The sequence below is a fragment of the Salvelinus alpinus genome, chromosome 17, assembly GCF_045679555.1.
Source record: "Salvelinus alpinus chromosome 17, SLU_Salpinus.1, whole genome shotgun sequence".
In the NCBI taxonomy this organism is placed as follows: Eukaryota; Metazoa; Chordata; class Actinopteri; order Salmoniformes; family Salmonidae; genus Salvelinus; species Salvelinus alpinus.
The window spans coordinates 47,401,897-47,418,138 of NC_092102.1; the positions used below are offsets into that span (position 1 = coordinate 47,401,897).

General features: G+C 42.5%; 4 protein-coding genes across 5 annotated transcripts in view; 2 read left to right on the plus strand and 2 right to left on the minus strand.

Moving 5' to 3' along the window:
- Window positions 1–10,410, plus strand: part of LOC139543072 (aerolysin-like protein) — a 37,862-nt gene extending 27,452 nt beyond the window's left edge. The window contains exons 1-3 of one of the 2 annotated variants that reach the window (XM_071349211.1): window positions 8,042–8,230; window positions 9,067–9,598; window positions 9,916–10,410. In XM_071349211.1, coding sequence (XP_071205312.1) covers window positions 9,116–9,598; window positions 9,916–10,365 — 933 coding nt within the window. In that variant the 5' untranslated portion in view covers window positions 8,042–8,230; window positions 9,067–9,115 and the 3' untranslated portion in view covers window positions 10,366–10,410. Of the gene's footprint in view, window positions 1–8,041; window positions 8,231–9,066; window positions 9,599–9,915 lie in introns of those variants that run through there. The other variant, XM_071349210.1, reaches the window with a different exon arrangement.
- Window positions 1–16,242, minus strand: part of LOC139543070 (aerolysin-like protein) — a 103,780-nt gene that overhangs the window by 72,612 nt on the left and 14,926 nt on the right. The window lies entirely within an intron of this gene.
- The window catches only part of LOC139543075 (aerolysin-like protein), a 126,176-nt gene that overhangs the window by 28,317 nt on the left and 81,617 nt on the right, over window positions 1–16,242 (plus strand). The gene's annotated exons all lie outside the window — the stretch shown is intronic.
- Window positions 1,578–5,769, minus strand: LOC139541887 (uncharacterized protein DDB_G0287625-like). Its single transcript, XM_071346770.1, has 5 exons — window positions 5,641–5,769; window positions 5,258–5,533; window positions 4,839–5,087; window positions 2,019–2,255; window positions 1,578–1,586 (listed from the first exon to the last, which is right to left on the minus strand). Exons 1-5 carry the CDS (start codon window positions 5,767–5,769, stop codon window positions 1,578–1,580), a joined length of 900 nt encoding a protein of 299 aa, XP_071202871.1.

Consider the following 16,242-nt stretch of genomic DNA (forward strand, 5'->3'; position numbering starts at 1 on the left):
TTGGATTCCTTTTTTCTGAGACTGTAGTTTTTTTCATCAAAACATTCTACAAGTTTAAAGCCTATGTGGTGGAAAATGTCTTATACTGAAGACAGCAGTGAATTGTACAAGCTGTATGCATTCTCTGTTCTGTTTATCATGATTCGTGAAGGTGACTGGATAAATACACAAAGGGACACGGTCATAACCTCCCCCTCAGATGAATTGTCAGAATGCCCAGAACATTTTCTGGAAGTTAAAATATGAGACTTTGCTCAATTTCTTTGGGGACTGAGCCTGAATGATAACAGCCAGCCGCATGCAGGAACAACCCCTAAATCATACCTACATTTCTAAAAACCTTGTTGCTTTGCCCCTTCAGAGCTTCAGTAGACCTATACCAAGGTTTGTAAACCTCTCCGTACATTAAACAAATAAAGATTGCTTCATTTACTTTGAGTTTACTTTGAGTCCTTAGTGGTGAATTTCCACCTCAATTCTGGCATCACAAACTTATGGTTGATTTCTCCGTGGTGGTCCAACAGTGAAGCTCTGGCTGGGAACACCAGTGGGGTTTCTTTCACCCTGATTAACACATTTTTATTGTGCTAATCATGACAAATGTGTGTGTTGGAAATTGAACATCAGGGACACCTGAAGTCCATATTAAATTATGACATTATCAGTTAACTGGAGATGTTAAAGCAAACACGTACAGGTGTGCGCAATGAGGAAGTCCAGGTGTCCGTAATGATGTTTGCCAGGAATGGTGGTTAGTAGACCGGCGACGTGGAGTACTTTAGAGGGGGAGAGGGAGTATACCCCTTGCGGGTTCGACGTGGGTTCGATGTCAGCATCTGACGCAAACCCGATGAACTTGGTCATGAGTCCGCCATTGGTGGCAAATGACAAGGTGAAAAGTTCAACTAGGAACTTAACTGAACATGAGATTTTCCTGTGTGGCTTGGGTGATTCACCAGCTGACACTTACCGCCCTCCTCTGATAAGGGCTGTGTGCCTAAACGGCACTATGGTTGAGGATGCCATACTGGCAACCTGGTTGGAAAAATCTGCATTCAGTATGTAAATATTCAACGCAATTTCGAAAACGGCTAACTGCAATCCACTTGTGCCGAAAACATTCCGATTTCCACTGGGAACGACTCCCCAGACGATACTCACCGCTATAGGGGTGTGTGCGCTATCAATCTGCATTGGAAACAAGGAAGTATCTCACTACCAACTGGTTGTCGTGGACCTCCCACATACATTCTATGTGGGAGCAGAAATGTTGGTAAGATTGGGTGTTAAACTCGATACCATGCACCAAGTTCTTCGGTCTTTGGCGCAGCCAGACCAACATGCCTTGTCTTTCGAACCGGTGCGAATGGCATCCGGGCAGACTATTCATGAAGCTTGCAAGGTGATAACTGAGTCCGTCATGGTGATTCTAGGCAAGAACCACAGAGGTTTCTGTAAGACTGAACCTGGCGCCCGGATACCGGATGGAAGGCACCACTCCGTTCTTCCATCCCTCTCCCCGCAACTATTCGGCTTGGGGCTAACTATCAATGGCAACCCGCTGTTGGAACTAACCGCTAGATCCACTTACACAAACAACAACACAGAGTTACACATGGAATAAACAACATAGAGTCAATAATACAATAGAAAAAGTCTATATACAGTTTTTGCAAACAAGGTAGGATAACCTTTCAGCTACTACTGTCGGAGGCTGACGGTCTTGTCAATGACATGGAAAGACATCAGTTGAGAGAATTGGTTAACAAACACAGTGAGATCTGGTCGACAGACTCGCTGGATTGCGGTGTAATGGGCATTCATGTGGTGCGTATTCCTACGCCACCCGGAACATCTCCTACGTTTGTGAGACAATACAAAATTCCGCTCGCATCATACACAGGGGTACAAGAGACTATCGACTCCCTATTAGCTAAACGGATAATCAAGGAATGTAACAGTACGTACAATGCTCACGTGTGGCCTGTTCTGAAACCAACGGGTAAATGGCGTCTTACCGTTGACCATAGACAACTCAACAAACTGGTCATGTTGTCTTGTTGGCCAATGCCACAGCTCGACCAAGAATTGCCAAAGGTGGCAAACGCCAAGTACTTCTCCACCGTCGACGTGGCAAACAGTTTCTGGACCATGACAGTCGACCCTCGTGACCAACACAAGTTGGATTTCTCGTTCTCGAACAAGCTCTTCACATTCAATTGTTGCCCGTTTGTGTATGAGAACTCAACATCTTCCTGCACAAGGCAATGCCAGATGCAGCATCCAGGGGGACGATAATCTATGTGGACGACGTTCTCATGAGAAGTGAGACTTGTTCACATCACCTCAACAAGATGGACCATGTTCTTACCCAACTCGGGATCAAAATCGACAACATACAGTGAAGCTGGAGTGCGCCAAATTCAAATTACAAAATTGTAATATTACACATTCATGAACATACAAGTGCCTACATCATTTAAAAGCTTAACTTCTTGTTAATCCAACCGCGTTGTCAGATTTCAAAAAGGCTTCACGGCGAAAGCATACCATGCGATTGTCTGAGGACAGCGCCCAGCATAGAAAAGCATTAAAAACATTTTCCAAACCAGCAGAGGGGTCACAGTAGTCAGAAATTGCGATAAAATAAATCCCTTACCTTTGAAGATCTTTCTCGGTTTGCAATCCCAAGTGTCTCAGCTACACAACAAATGGTTGTTTTGTTCAATAAAGTCCTTCTTTATATCCCAAAAAAGTCAGTTTAGTTGCCGCGTTTGATTCAGTAATCCACCCGTTCCACTAGTTCAACATGCATACAAAGGAATCCCAAAAGTTACCAATAAACTTCGTCCAAACAAGTCAAACAATGTTTCTAATCAATCCTCAGGTACCCTAATATGTAAATAAATGATACAATTTAAGATGGAATGTAGTATGTTCAATACCGGAGATAAATAACGAGGTGTGCACCCTCATCAACGCGTGCCACAAGACTACAGTCAAAATGAGAGCCACCTTGAAAAACTACAACTACTAAATCATTTTTCAAAAAACAAGCCTGAAACCCTTTCTAAAGACTGTTGACGTCTAGTGGAAGCCATAGGAACTGCAATCTGGAAGCTATTTATTTGTATATCCAACAGACAGGTGTTGAAATGGACAGTGACCTAAAAAAAAAGAATCTGGATGATTTTCCTTGGGTTTTTGCCTGCAATATCAGTTCTGTTATACTCACAGACATACAGTTTTAGAAACTCCAGAGTGTTTTCTATCCAATGCTACCAATTATATGCATATCCTAGCCTCTGGGCCTGAGTAACAGGCAGTTTACTTTGAGCACGTAATTTATCCGAACTTCTGAACACTGCCCCCTAGCCCTAAGAGGTTTTTAAGTCAATTCTTTGTAGAGGCTCCTTTGGCGGTGATTACAGCTGTCTTTCTGGGTAAGTCTCTAAGAGCTTAGCACACCTGGATTGTACAATATTTGCCCATTATTTTTTAAACATTCTTCAAGCCCTGTTAAGTTGATTGTTGATCATTGATCATTGCTAGACATCCATTTTCAAGTCTTGCCAATGATTTTTAAGCTGTGACATTCAATGTTGTCACGGTAAGCAACTCCAGTGTCGATTTGGACTTGTGTTTTAGGTTATTGTCCTGAAGAAAGGTGAATTCATCTCCCAGTGTCTGTTGGAAAGCAGACTGAACCAGGTTTTCCTCTAGGATTTTGCCTGTGCTTATAGCTGTATAATTTAATTAATTAATTTTTTTTAATTAATTTTTTATCCTAAAAAACTCCCTAGTCCTTGCCGATGACAAGTATACACATAACATGATGCAACCACCACTATGATTGAAAATATGAAGAGGGATATTAGGGATGTATTGGATTTGACCCAAACATAACACTTTGTATTCAGAACAAAACGATCATTTTTTTGCAACATTTTTTGCAGTATCACTTTAATGCCTTGTTGCAAACATGATGTATGTTTTGGAATATTAGTATTCTGTACAGGCTTCCTTCTTTTCACTCTGTCAATTATTTTGGTATTGTGGAGTAAACTACAATGTTGTTGATCCATTCTCAGTTTTCTCATATCACAACCATTAAACTCTGTAACTGTTATAAAGTCACCATTGGCTTCATGGTGAAATCCCTGAGCAGTTACCTTGAGTTAGGAAGGACGCCTGTATCTTTGTAGTGACTGTGTGTATTGATACACCATCCAAAGCTCAAAGGGATATTCAGCATCTGCTTTATTTTTTATTGTTTACACCACTCCCAATCAGGGTCCTTCCTTGAGAGGCATTAGAAAACCTCCCTGGTCATTATGGTTGAATATGTGCTTGAAATTCACTACTCCCCAAATACAGGTGTGCCAGGCTTTTGGCGTCATACCCAAGAAGACTCGAGGCTGTAATCGCTTCCAAAGGTGCTTCAACAAAGTACTGAGTAAAGGGTCTGTAAATGTGATGTTTCATTTTTTTTTTTTTATACATTCGGGTTAGGGTTACATTTCTAAAAACCTGTTTTTACTTCGTCATTATGGTGTTGTGTGTAGATTGATGAGGGGGGGAAAACAATTTAATCCATTTTAGAATAAGGCTGTAACGTAACAAAATGTGGTTAAAAGTGAAGCGGTCTGAATACTTTCTGAATGCACTATATATAGTGTATGTACAACACTGCTAAGACTATCAGGTGCCTCATGGAGAATGTAATCTATCGGTGTGTTGTTGTTAGGACTCAGACAGAAGGACACAGCACACCAAGAATTGGTCTAGGAGTCATATTGGGATATTGTTTCAATCTCTCATGTTTTTTTCTCACTCACAGTGTTCTCAGTGTTCTCAGAGTTCACAGTGTTCTCAGAGTTCACAGTGTTCTCAGTGTTCTCAGTGTTCTCAGTGTTCTCAGTGTTCTCAGTGTTCTCAGAGTTCTCAGAGTTCTCAGAGTTCTCAAAGTTCTCAGAGTTCACAGTGTTCACAGTGTTCTCAGAGTTATCAGAGTTCACAGAGTTCACAGTGTTCTCAGAGTTATCAGAGTTTACAGTGTTCTCAGAGTTATCAGAGTTCACAGTGTTCTCAGAGTTCAGTGTTCTCAGAGTTATCAGAGTTATCAGAGTTCACAGAGTTATCAGAGTTATCAGAGTTCTCAGTGTTCTCAGAGTTATGAGAGTTATCAGAGTTCTTAGAGTTCACAGTGTTATCAGTGTTCAGTGTTCTCAGAGTTATCAGAGTTCTCAGAGTTTACAGTGTTCTCAGTGTTCTCAGCGTTCACAGTGTTCTCAGTGTTCTCAGAGTTCACAGTGTTCTCAGCGTTCACAGTGTTCTCAGTGTTGTCAGTGTTCTCAGTGTTCTCAGTGTTCTCAGAGTTCACAGAGTTCACAGTGTTCTCCGTGTTCTCAGAGTTATCAGAGTCCACAGTGTTCTCAGAGTTATCAGTGTTCTTAGAGTTCTCAGAGTTTTGAGAGCTCTCAGTGTTCACACTGTTGTCAGTGTTGTCAATGTTCTCAGTCTTGTCAATGTTCTAAGGGTTGTCAACGTTCTCCGTGTTCTCAAAGTTCTCAGGACTGACTACTTATATACTGGCAATTTCAGGCCTACATGGAAATTACTGTTTATACTTCAATCTACATGTAGCAACAATTTCAAACTGGTTGCATCACCACTTGGTTTGGCAACTGCTCGGCATCCGGCCGCAAGGAAGCTACAGAGGCTAGTGCGTATGGCCCAGTACATCTCTGAGGCCGAGATTCCTGCCATCCAGGACCTATATACTAGGTTGTGTCAAAGGAAGGCCCAAAAAATTGTCAAAGACGCCAACCACCCAAAACATAGACTGTTCTCTCTGCTACCACATGGAACGCTGTACCGAAGCGTGAAGTCTGGGACCAAAAGGCTCCTTAACAGCTTTTAACCCCAAGCCATAAGACTGCTGAACCGTTTATACAATGGCTAGAAGGAATATTTGCACTGACGCCCTTACTTTATTTGTATTTATTCTTATTTTTTACACTGACTCTCTAGTACAGGCTAGATGTACACTCAGTGGACTCTAAACACACAATCACACGCACTACTGTACTCACACACACACACACACACACACACACACACACACACACACACACACACACACACACACACACACACACACACACACACACACACACACACACACACACACACACACACACACACACACACACACACACACACACACACACACACACACACACACACATACATTCCTTCACACTCTTTACATACACCACTGGTACTCGCTGTTAGCTTGTAGACTAAACTTAAACTTGAGACTCTTGTCCCCCTTGCCCATTTTAAATATTTATTGGAGAATTGTTATTTTTGTATTGCTTGTAACTGTTTCATGTAATGTAAGTTCTTGTGCTGTTAGGGGAATAACCTGTGTGTAAATGTAATCTGTTGCTGTATTTTTTTGTGTTATCTGTGATTGTTTTGTTTGTCTTGTTTAGTTTTTTAATCATTGTACCAAAACTGTATGTGTAAACATGTATACGCAGGGCCCAGCTGTAAAAGAGACCTTGGTCTCAGTCTGTGTTCCTTGTTGAAATAAAGGTATGATAATAATACACTTATAGGATGTTTTGATGAACAAAACTACAGTCTTAGAAAAATGGATTCCAAAACGGTTATCCGGCTCTCCCAATAGGTGAACCATTTTTGGTTCCAAGTAGAACCCTTTGTGGTCGCAGATAGAACTCTTTTGGGTTACTTGTAGAACTCTCTGTGTAAAGGGTTCTACATGGAACTCAAACGGGTTCTAATTGGAACCAAAAGTGTTCTACCTGGATCCAAAAAGGGTTCTTCAAAGGGTTCTCCTATAGGCACAGCTAAAGAACCATTTTAGGTTCTAGATAGATTCTTTGTTTCTAAGAGTGTATAGTATGAGTAGAGAAAGGTGTTGTTGCGCATTAATGAACATGTTTAGGGTAGTGACTGGAAACCACCGATATGCTCTCTGGCTAATCAGAAAGAAGAGGAAGTGGTGCCAAGAGTAGTTGAAACTGTTGATACATATTTGTCATGATGAGCACAATACAATGTCTTAATCTGGGTCAAAGGGTTTGTGTCAATTTCAATAGAAAACTACTGACGCACATCATTTTATGGACGTGGGAGGAGTTTTGCTGCTTTATGAAAGAGTGCTTCTCCACTCCAGAGACACGTATTCCACTGTTGCGTCTTTGGTGTTAAACAATTGAACTTCACTCTGAGTCTTGACTCTTAAACAGGTTTATTGCATATTGAATCAGACATATCAGTTTACTTCAATTACTATCTTCTATAGCCATCCTTAACACTGAGGCCTGCATATCGTTGTATGTAATTACACAATGTCCCTAAATAACTCATCTTGCTATATGAGGAAATATTTGAGTGCTAAATTATTATTTTGACCAAATAATGAACAAAACATATATATTTTTTTTGTTCCTATGTTCTGAAACAGTTGCTTAATCAGTTATAAAGTCTAGTTAAACAAGCATGGTATGGGTTTGTTGTCCCCCACGATGGAATTGGGGAGGGGACTACGGATCTGTCTCTGTCCGTCCGTCCGTATGTTTGTTTGTAAGTTAGTAACACATGATATCTCAGACAGCACTGGTAAGATTTTGACAAAGCTTGGGTGAATGATTCGTCTTGCCATAGAGATCCAACGTTTTACAAAAGTACACTGATTGCTCCAAGGTGGGAGTTATGGTATTTAACTGCAATTTGTTAGTAACACAGAATAAGTCAATTGGCCCAGGAGGCGGTGCATCATTCGTGGGGGACGACATGTTAACTGTTGCCTTGTTTTCACATGGTTGACTTCAGCCTCCTATTGTTCTGTTTTGAATTCAAAAGTATTATGTTAGTATGATGTTTAATGTGAGGTGAGTAGACTTTTGAGTGTAGTGTTTTACATCAAGCTGTCTCTTCATCTTGAATACTGTTACGTTCCCCAGTTTTTGTGTTGTTGGTTTATGTATATGTATATTTCAGGAAATGGCTTCCTGGATTCCCCCAAGCAGCTGATTGGTCAGCCCCAGTGCAGATTGGAGCTCTGATCCCGCCCTCTCGTTAGGGGATACAGCTGTCAGCAATTACAAACTCCTTCTGCAGCTTTATAAGCCAGTGTTCCTTTGTTAGGCAGAGAGAGCTTCTTTGATGTCCTGTGTTGCTCAGGGAGAGCGTCTTGGTATGTCCGTGTGTTGTTGTTGTTGTTGTTGTTGTTGTTGTTGTTGTTGTTGTTGTTGTTGTTGTTGTTGTTGTTGTTGTTGTTGTTGTTGTTGTTGTTGTTGTTGTTGTTGTTGTTGTTGTTGTTGTTGTTGTTGTTGTTGTTGTTGTTGTTGTTGTTGTTGTTGTTGTTGTTGTTGTTGTTGTTGTTGTTGTTGTTGTTGTTGTTGTTGTTGTTGTTGTTGTTGTTGTTGTTGTTGTTGTTGTTGTTGTTGGTCTGTATTGTAAAGTATCATTGAAATTGTTCACTTTACTTTATTATGTCCTGTGTTGTTGTTGTTGTTGTTGTTGTTGGTGGTGGTGGTGGTCTGTATTTTGTAGCTGGTTCTGCAGACGTATGTCAAAAGGACTGTTTTTGATCATTGAAATTGTTCACTTTACTTTATTATTCAGTCATGTTTTAGGTGTTACCTGACTAAATCTGAGGGTTAGTTTTAATTGGACAGGTACTTTAAAAGTTTGACAGACCCTGTTCTATATTAGACAGTGTCATAATATATTGATGCATACCTGTGAATACTAAAGCCTGTGTTAATGAATATTGTTATATTTTAATTAATAAAATGTAATCTTTATTCTTTCAGATTTCAAAGCGGTAACTTTGTTTGGAAAAGTGAGTTCCAGCACCATAAATGCCTCATATTCTGAAGTGGAATCTAACATTCATATTCTTTGTAATTATAGCAAGATCAGAATACATTTTTAGAAGTGCATAGAGATGTGCTCAGCAGGAGGTGCTGGGAGTAGGAGACGGACTCTGTGGCTTTGAATGTCTGAATCAGCTCCTTTGAGTTGGAGGCTTCATAAATTGATCTGTACAAATTTGTATTTCAGGTGACGTGCACACATGGCAACCACACTGCATTTGATCGGTGGTGGAGGAGGCAGTTCATTTGAATTCCACGGCATGGACAACGGTGCCACCCTCAAGAAGATCGGAGTGGCGGTGGGAGGCTCGCAGGTGATAGCTGTGCGGGCGGAGCTGACCGACGGGAAAGTAGCGACTTTTGGAGATGCGAACACTTTCAATGAGTTTGAGTTCAACCTCGGCGAGCGCATCACCAAGCTGTCTCTGTGGGGTAACGGCGCCGGCACACGTCTGGGTGCCATCAAGTTCATGACGAGTCAGAACCGGCAGTTCTTTGAAAAAATGACCAGCTGGGAATTGAAGACTGAGTACACCATAGATGTGGGGTCCGGAATCTGCCTGGGGCTGCAGGGCAGGTCTGGCTCGGACATCGACTGCATGGGCTTCCTCTTCATCAAAACCATCAAGCTTTCCGTAATGACTGACATGGAGTATCCCACCCTGTCCCTCTTCAAACCCCAGGTGTGTGTAGACAGCTCAGGAATACTCTACCGATGCTCTAACATTAAGGGGGCTGTCCACTTTAAAACATGTAATCCAATATGGGGGTCGACATTCATCAGGCATCATTTCTAGGACGGTCATGCCTTATGTTTAATTGGCCTTGGTCAGTAAAATAGCCCCAACACCTTTTTAAAAATGTTTTTTACCTTTACTCATACGCATCAGTCCACGATAGCAAGCACACACCTGTTATTAATGTTGGCTTTCTAAAAATCTATATCCATTATTAAATTGTCTTTGTCTTGTTTGAACAACTTGTATCTTTGTGTTTTTAGGTGACCCCAGAAAATGTGAAATCCGTGTCTCACCAGAACGACACCTCCTTGGTTCTAGAAAAGTCCCTTACATACAGCAAGACCCTGACCAAGACTTCCTCCTGGTCCGTCAGCAACAAAATGGAGTCCACCTTTAATGTATCGGTCAAAGCGGGGATCCCAGATCTGGTCGAGGTGTCATCAGGGTTCAGCTTGACCGTAGGAGTGGAGGATTTCACCAGCCTGCACAAGACAGAGACCATAACAGAATCGGGTACCATCACCGTGAAGATCCCGCCAGGGAAGACCATGGATGTTGAGATCACAATGGGGAAAGCAAATATCGACCTCGACTACAGGGCCACAGTAAAAGTCACCTGCATGAATGGCAGTCAGCTGCTCTTCCCATCCAATGGCATCTACACTGGTGTGACTTACACTTCAGTGAGGATGTCCACAAAGGAGAGATGAGTCAAGTGTGACTTTATGAATAAAAAGTGCAGTGATAGAAATTGAGACCATTACTGATTCTTTGTGTGCCTTTTCTGTTATTATGATAATCTTTGAGTGATTCTAATTGAACCCAGTTCTTTGTCTCAGAGGATATAACAATAGGAGGCGTGCATCTCCACCCCGCTGATCCTCAACACTGGGGCCCCACAAGGGTGCGTTCTGAGCCCTCTCCTGTACTCCCTGTTCACCCACGACTGCGTGGCCATGCACGCCTCCAACTCAATCATCAAGTTTGCGGATGACACTACAGTGGTAGGCTTGATTACCAACAACGACGAGACGGCCTACAGGGAGGAGGTGAGGGCCCTCGGAGTGTGGTGTCAGGAAAATAACCTCACACTCAACGTCAACAAAACAAAGGAGATGATTGTGGACTTCAGGAAACAGCAGAGGGAGCACCCCCCTATCCACATCGACGGGTCAGTAGTGGAGAAGGTGGAAAGTTTTAAGTTCCTCGGTGTACACATCACGGACAAACTGAATTGGTCCACCCACACAGACAGCGTTGTGAAGAAGGCGCAGCAGCGCCTCTTCAACCTCAGGAGGCTGAAGAAATTCGGCTTGTCACCAAAAGCACTCACAAACTTCTACAGATGCACAATCGAGAGCATCCTGTCGGACTGTATCACCGCCTGGTACGGCAACTGCTCCGCCCACAACCGTAAGGCTCTCCAGAGGGTAGTGAGGTCTGCAGAACGCATCACCGGGGGCAAACTACCTGCCCTCCAGGACACCTACACCACCCGATGTCACAGGAAGGCCATAAAGATCATCAAGGACAACAACCACCCAAGCCACTGCCTGTTCACCCCGCTATCATCCAGAAGGCGAGGTCAGTACAGGTGCATCAAAGCAGGGACCGAGAGACTGAAAAACAGCTTCTATCTCAAGGCCATCAGACTGTTAAACAGCCACCACTAACATTTAGCGGCCGCTGCCAACATACTGACTCAACTCCAGCCACTTTAAAAATGGGAATTGATGGAAACTATGTTAAAATGTACCACTAGCCACTTTAAACAATGCCACTTAATATAATGTTTACATACCCTACATTACCCATCTCATATGTATATACTGTACTCTATATCATCTACTGCATCTTGCCATCTTTATGTAATACATGTACCACTAGCCACTTTAAACTATGCCACTTTATGTTTACATACCCTACAGTACTCATCTCATATGTATATACCGTACTCTATACCATCTACTGCATCTTGCCATGCCGTTCTGTACCACCACTCATTCATATATCTTTATGTACATATTCTTTATCCCTTTACACTTGTGTGTGTGTATAAGGTAGTAGTTGTGGAATTGTTAGGTTAGATTACTTGTTGGTTATTACTGCATTGTCGGAACTAGAAGCACAAGCATTTCGCTACACTCGCATTAACATCTGCTAACCATGTGTATGTGACTAATAACATTTGATTTGATTTGATTTGATTAGGTGGGTCTTTCCTACAATCTGGTGCCTATTGTGTCCAATGACATGTTTGGGAGAAGGGGGAAGCATTTTCACTTTTGGCAGAATTATTGAACAACATTAATTTAAAGATGTTTATGGTTAGATCCCCATTTACCATAAACACGATGTTATGTAACTTGATTTCATAAAAAAATCTGTCTTGTGTGTTTGCCATATCTCCTGTATAGTTTCGACTTCCATCGGACATTAAATCAAATTCGCAAATATTGGAATTAACATTACATTGAGTTCTCTTTAACAAATTCTTTATGATTAACACATGCAGTCACTCAAACACACGCACGTTCACGTTACACACACCACATCTGTTAACAGACTCATATGATGAACAATTTAAATATTTCACCCTAACCCAAAAGACGTGTAAATATTGGACTATACATTGTGTAGAATCCAAGCAGCATCTCAGCTGCATATCAGTTACAACTAACAGCATTTTTGTTGTAGTGCTAGTAACTATGGGCCAGCAGTTAGCCTAGTGGTGAGAGTGTAAACAACATGAAATACTTCAAATGAATATTCGATAAGCTCTAAACATGCAAATCCTGGAATTAATGAAATTACCTTTTGACACTGCAGCACCTGGGGGAATATACTGAACAATAATATAAATCACCATGTAAAGTGTTGGTCCCACTGCAGCACCTGGGGGAATACACTGAACAATAATATAAATCACCATGTAAAGTGTTGGTCCCACTGCAGCACCTGGGGGAATACACTGAACAATAATATAAATCACCATGTAAAATGTTGGTCCCACTGCAGCACCTGGGGGAATACACTGAACAATAATATAAATCACCATGTAAAGTGTTGGTCCCACTGCAGCACCTGGGGGAATACACTGAACAATAATATAAATCACCATGTAAAGTGTTGGTCCCACTGCAGCACCTGGGGGAATACACTGAACAATAATATAAATCACCATGTAAAGTGTTGGTCCCACTGCATCACCTGGGGGAATACACTGAACAATAATATAAATCACCATGTAAAGTGTTGGTCCCACTGCAGCACCTGGGGGAATACACTGAACAATAATATAAATCACCATGTAAAGTGTTGGTCCCACTGCAGCACCTGGGGGAATACACTGAACAATAATATAAATCACCATGTAAAGTGTTGGTCCCACTGCAGCACCTGGGGGAATACACTGAACAATAATATAAATCACCATGTAAAGTGTTGGTCCCACTGCAGCACCTGGGGGAATACACTGAACAATAATATATATCACCATGTAAAGTGTTGGTCCCACTGCAGCACCTGGGGGAATACACTGAACAATAATATAAATCACCATGTAAAGTGTTGGTCCCACTGCAGCACCTGGGGGAATACACTGAACAATAATATATATCACCATGTAAAGTGTTGGTCCCACTGCAGCACCTGGGGGAATACACTGAACAATAATATAAATCACCATGTAAAGTGTTGGTCCCACTGCATCACCTGGGGGAATACACTGAACAATACTATAAATCACCATGTAAAGTGTTGGTACCACTGCAGCACCTGGGGGAATACACTGAACAATAATATAAATCACCATGTAAAGTGTTGGTCCCATGTTTAATGACCTGAAATAAAACATCCCCAAAAAGTATTTCTCTCAAATGTCGCTGTTATGCATTTTCCCTTTACCAAGATAATCCATCCACCTGACAGGTGTGGCATATCAAGAAGCTGATTAAACAGCATGATCATTACACAGGTGAACCTTGTGCTGGGGAATATAAATAGCCACTCTAAAATGTGCAGAATACAATGCCACAGACATATGAAGTTGAAGAAGAGTGCCATTGGCATGCTGAACACAGGAATATTCACGAGAGCTGTTGCCAGGGAATTTAATGTATATTTTTCTGCCATGTCGTTATAGAAAATAGGTCACCACTTCCAACCAGCCTCACAACCGCAGAGCATGTCTATGGTGTCATGTGGGCATGCGGTTTGTTGATGTCAATGTTAACATAGTTCCCCATGGTGGCGGCACGATTATGTCATGGGCAGGCATAAACTAGGGACAACAAGTACAACTGCACTTCATCGATGGCAATTTGAATGCACAGAGATAAAGTGATGAGATCCTGAGGTCCATTGTCGTGCCATTCATCCGCCCACATCAACTTACGTTTCAGCATTTGAGCTCCCGAGTGGAGCAGCGGTCTCGGGCACTGAATCTCAGTGCAAGCGGCGTCACTATAGTCCCTGGTTCGAATCCAGGCTGTATCACATCCGGCCGTGATTGGGAGTCCTATAGGGCGGCGCACAATTGGCCCAGCGTCGTCCGGGTTAGGCCGTCATTGTAAATAAGAATTTAACTGACTTGCCTAGTAAAATAAAGGTTAAATAAAAAATAAATAAATAATTATAATGCATGTTGCAAGGATCTGTACACAATTCCTGGCATCTGAAAATGTTCCTGTTCTTCCATGGCCTGCATACCCACCAGATATGTCACCCATTGTGCATGTTTGGGATGCTCTGGATTGACATGTACGAAAGCGTGTTCCAGCCAATATCCATTAACTTTGCATAGCCGTTGAAGAGTGGAAAAACATTCCACAGGTCACAATCAGCAGCCTGATCAACTTTATGTGAAGGAGATACGTCGGACTACATGAGGCAAATGGTGGTCACACCAGATACTGACTGTTTTTCTGATCCACTCCCCTACCTTTTTTATTATGTGTCTTTGACCAACAGATGCATATCTGTATTCCCAGTCAAGTGAAATCTATAGATTTGCCTTTTCCCACATTTGTTATGTTGCAGCTGTAATGAATACTCAGGGAGAAAAAGGTGTAGATTCACGCGTAGAGCGTGGCAGGTGTTTATTTCGCCTTCGCAGAAGGCAGGATAGTGGTCGCAGGCAATGGTCATACACAGGTAGGCAAACAGGCAGGTGAATCAAAACGAGGATTGAAGGCTATAACAGGTTCTGACAAACGAGCTAGGAAAAGGCTCAGTAGAGTCAAAATGAAAGGTAGAATTGGCTTCCTCCTTCACTCATGCTGCCAAACATACCCTCATAAAACTGACTATCCTACCATCATTGACTTCTGCGATGTCATTTACAAAATAGTCTCCAACACTCTACTCAGCAAATTGGATGTAGCCTATCACAGTGCCATCTGTTTTGTCACTAAAGCCCCATCTACTACCACTGTGACCTGTATGCTCTCGTTGGCTGGCCCTCGCTACATATTCGTCGCCAAACCCACTGGCTCCAGGTCATCTATAAGTCTTTGCTAGGTAAAGCCCCGCCTTATCTCAGCTCACTGGTCACCATAGCAACACCCACCCGTAGCACGTGCTCCAGCAGGTATATTTCACTGGTCATCCCCAAAGCCAACACCTCCTTTGGCCGCGTTTCCTTCCAGTTCTCTGCTGCCCATGACTGAAAAGAATTGCAAAAATTACTGAAGCTGGAGACTTATATCAAATCAAATCACATCAAATGTATTTATATAGCCCTTCTTACATCAACTGATATCTCAAAGTGCTGTACAGAAACCCAGCCTAAAACCCCAAACAGCAAGCAATGCAGGTGTAGAAGCATGGTGGCTAGGAAAAACTCCCTAGAAAGGCCAAAACCTAGGAAGAAACCTAGAGAGGAACCAGGCTATGGGGGGTGGCCAGTCCTCTTCTGGCTGTGCCGGGTGGAGATTATAACAGAACATGGCCAAGATGTTCAAATGTTCATAAATGACCAGCATGGTCAAATAATAATAATCACAGTAGTTGTCGAGGGTGCAGCAAGTCAGCACCTCAGGAGTAAATGTCAGTTGGCTTTTCATAGAAGATCATTAAGAGTATCTCTACCGCTCCTGCGGTCTCTAGAGAGTTGTAAACAGCAGGTCTGGGACAGGTAGCACGTCCGGTGAACAGGTCAGGATTCCATAGCCGCAGGCAGAACAATTGAAACTGGAGCAGCAGCACGGCCAGGTGGACTAGGGACAGCAAGGAGTCATCATGCCAGGTCGTCCTGAGGCATGGTCCTAGGACTCAGGTCCTCCGAGTGAGAGAAAGAAAGAGAGAAAGAGAGAATTAGAGAGAGCATACTTAAATTCACACAGGACACCGGATAAGACAGGAGAAGTACTCCAGATATAACAAACTGACCCTAGCCCCTCGACACATAGACGACTGCAGCATAAATACTGGAGGCTGAGACAGGAGGTGTCAGGAGACACTGTGGCCCCATCCGATGATACCCCTGGACAAGGCCAAACAGGAAGGATATAACCCCACCCACTTTGCCAAAGCACAGCCCCCACACCATATCTCCCTCACTAACTTTAAGCATCAGCTGTCAGTGC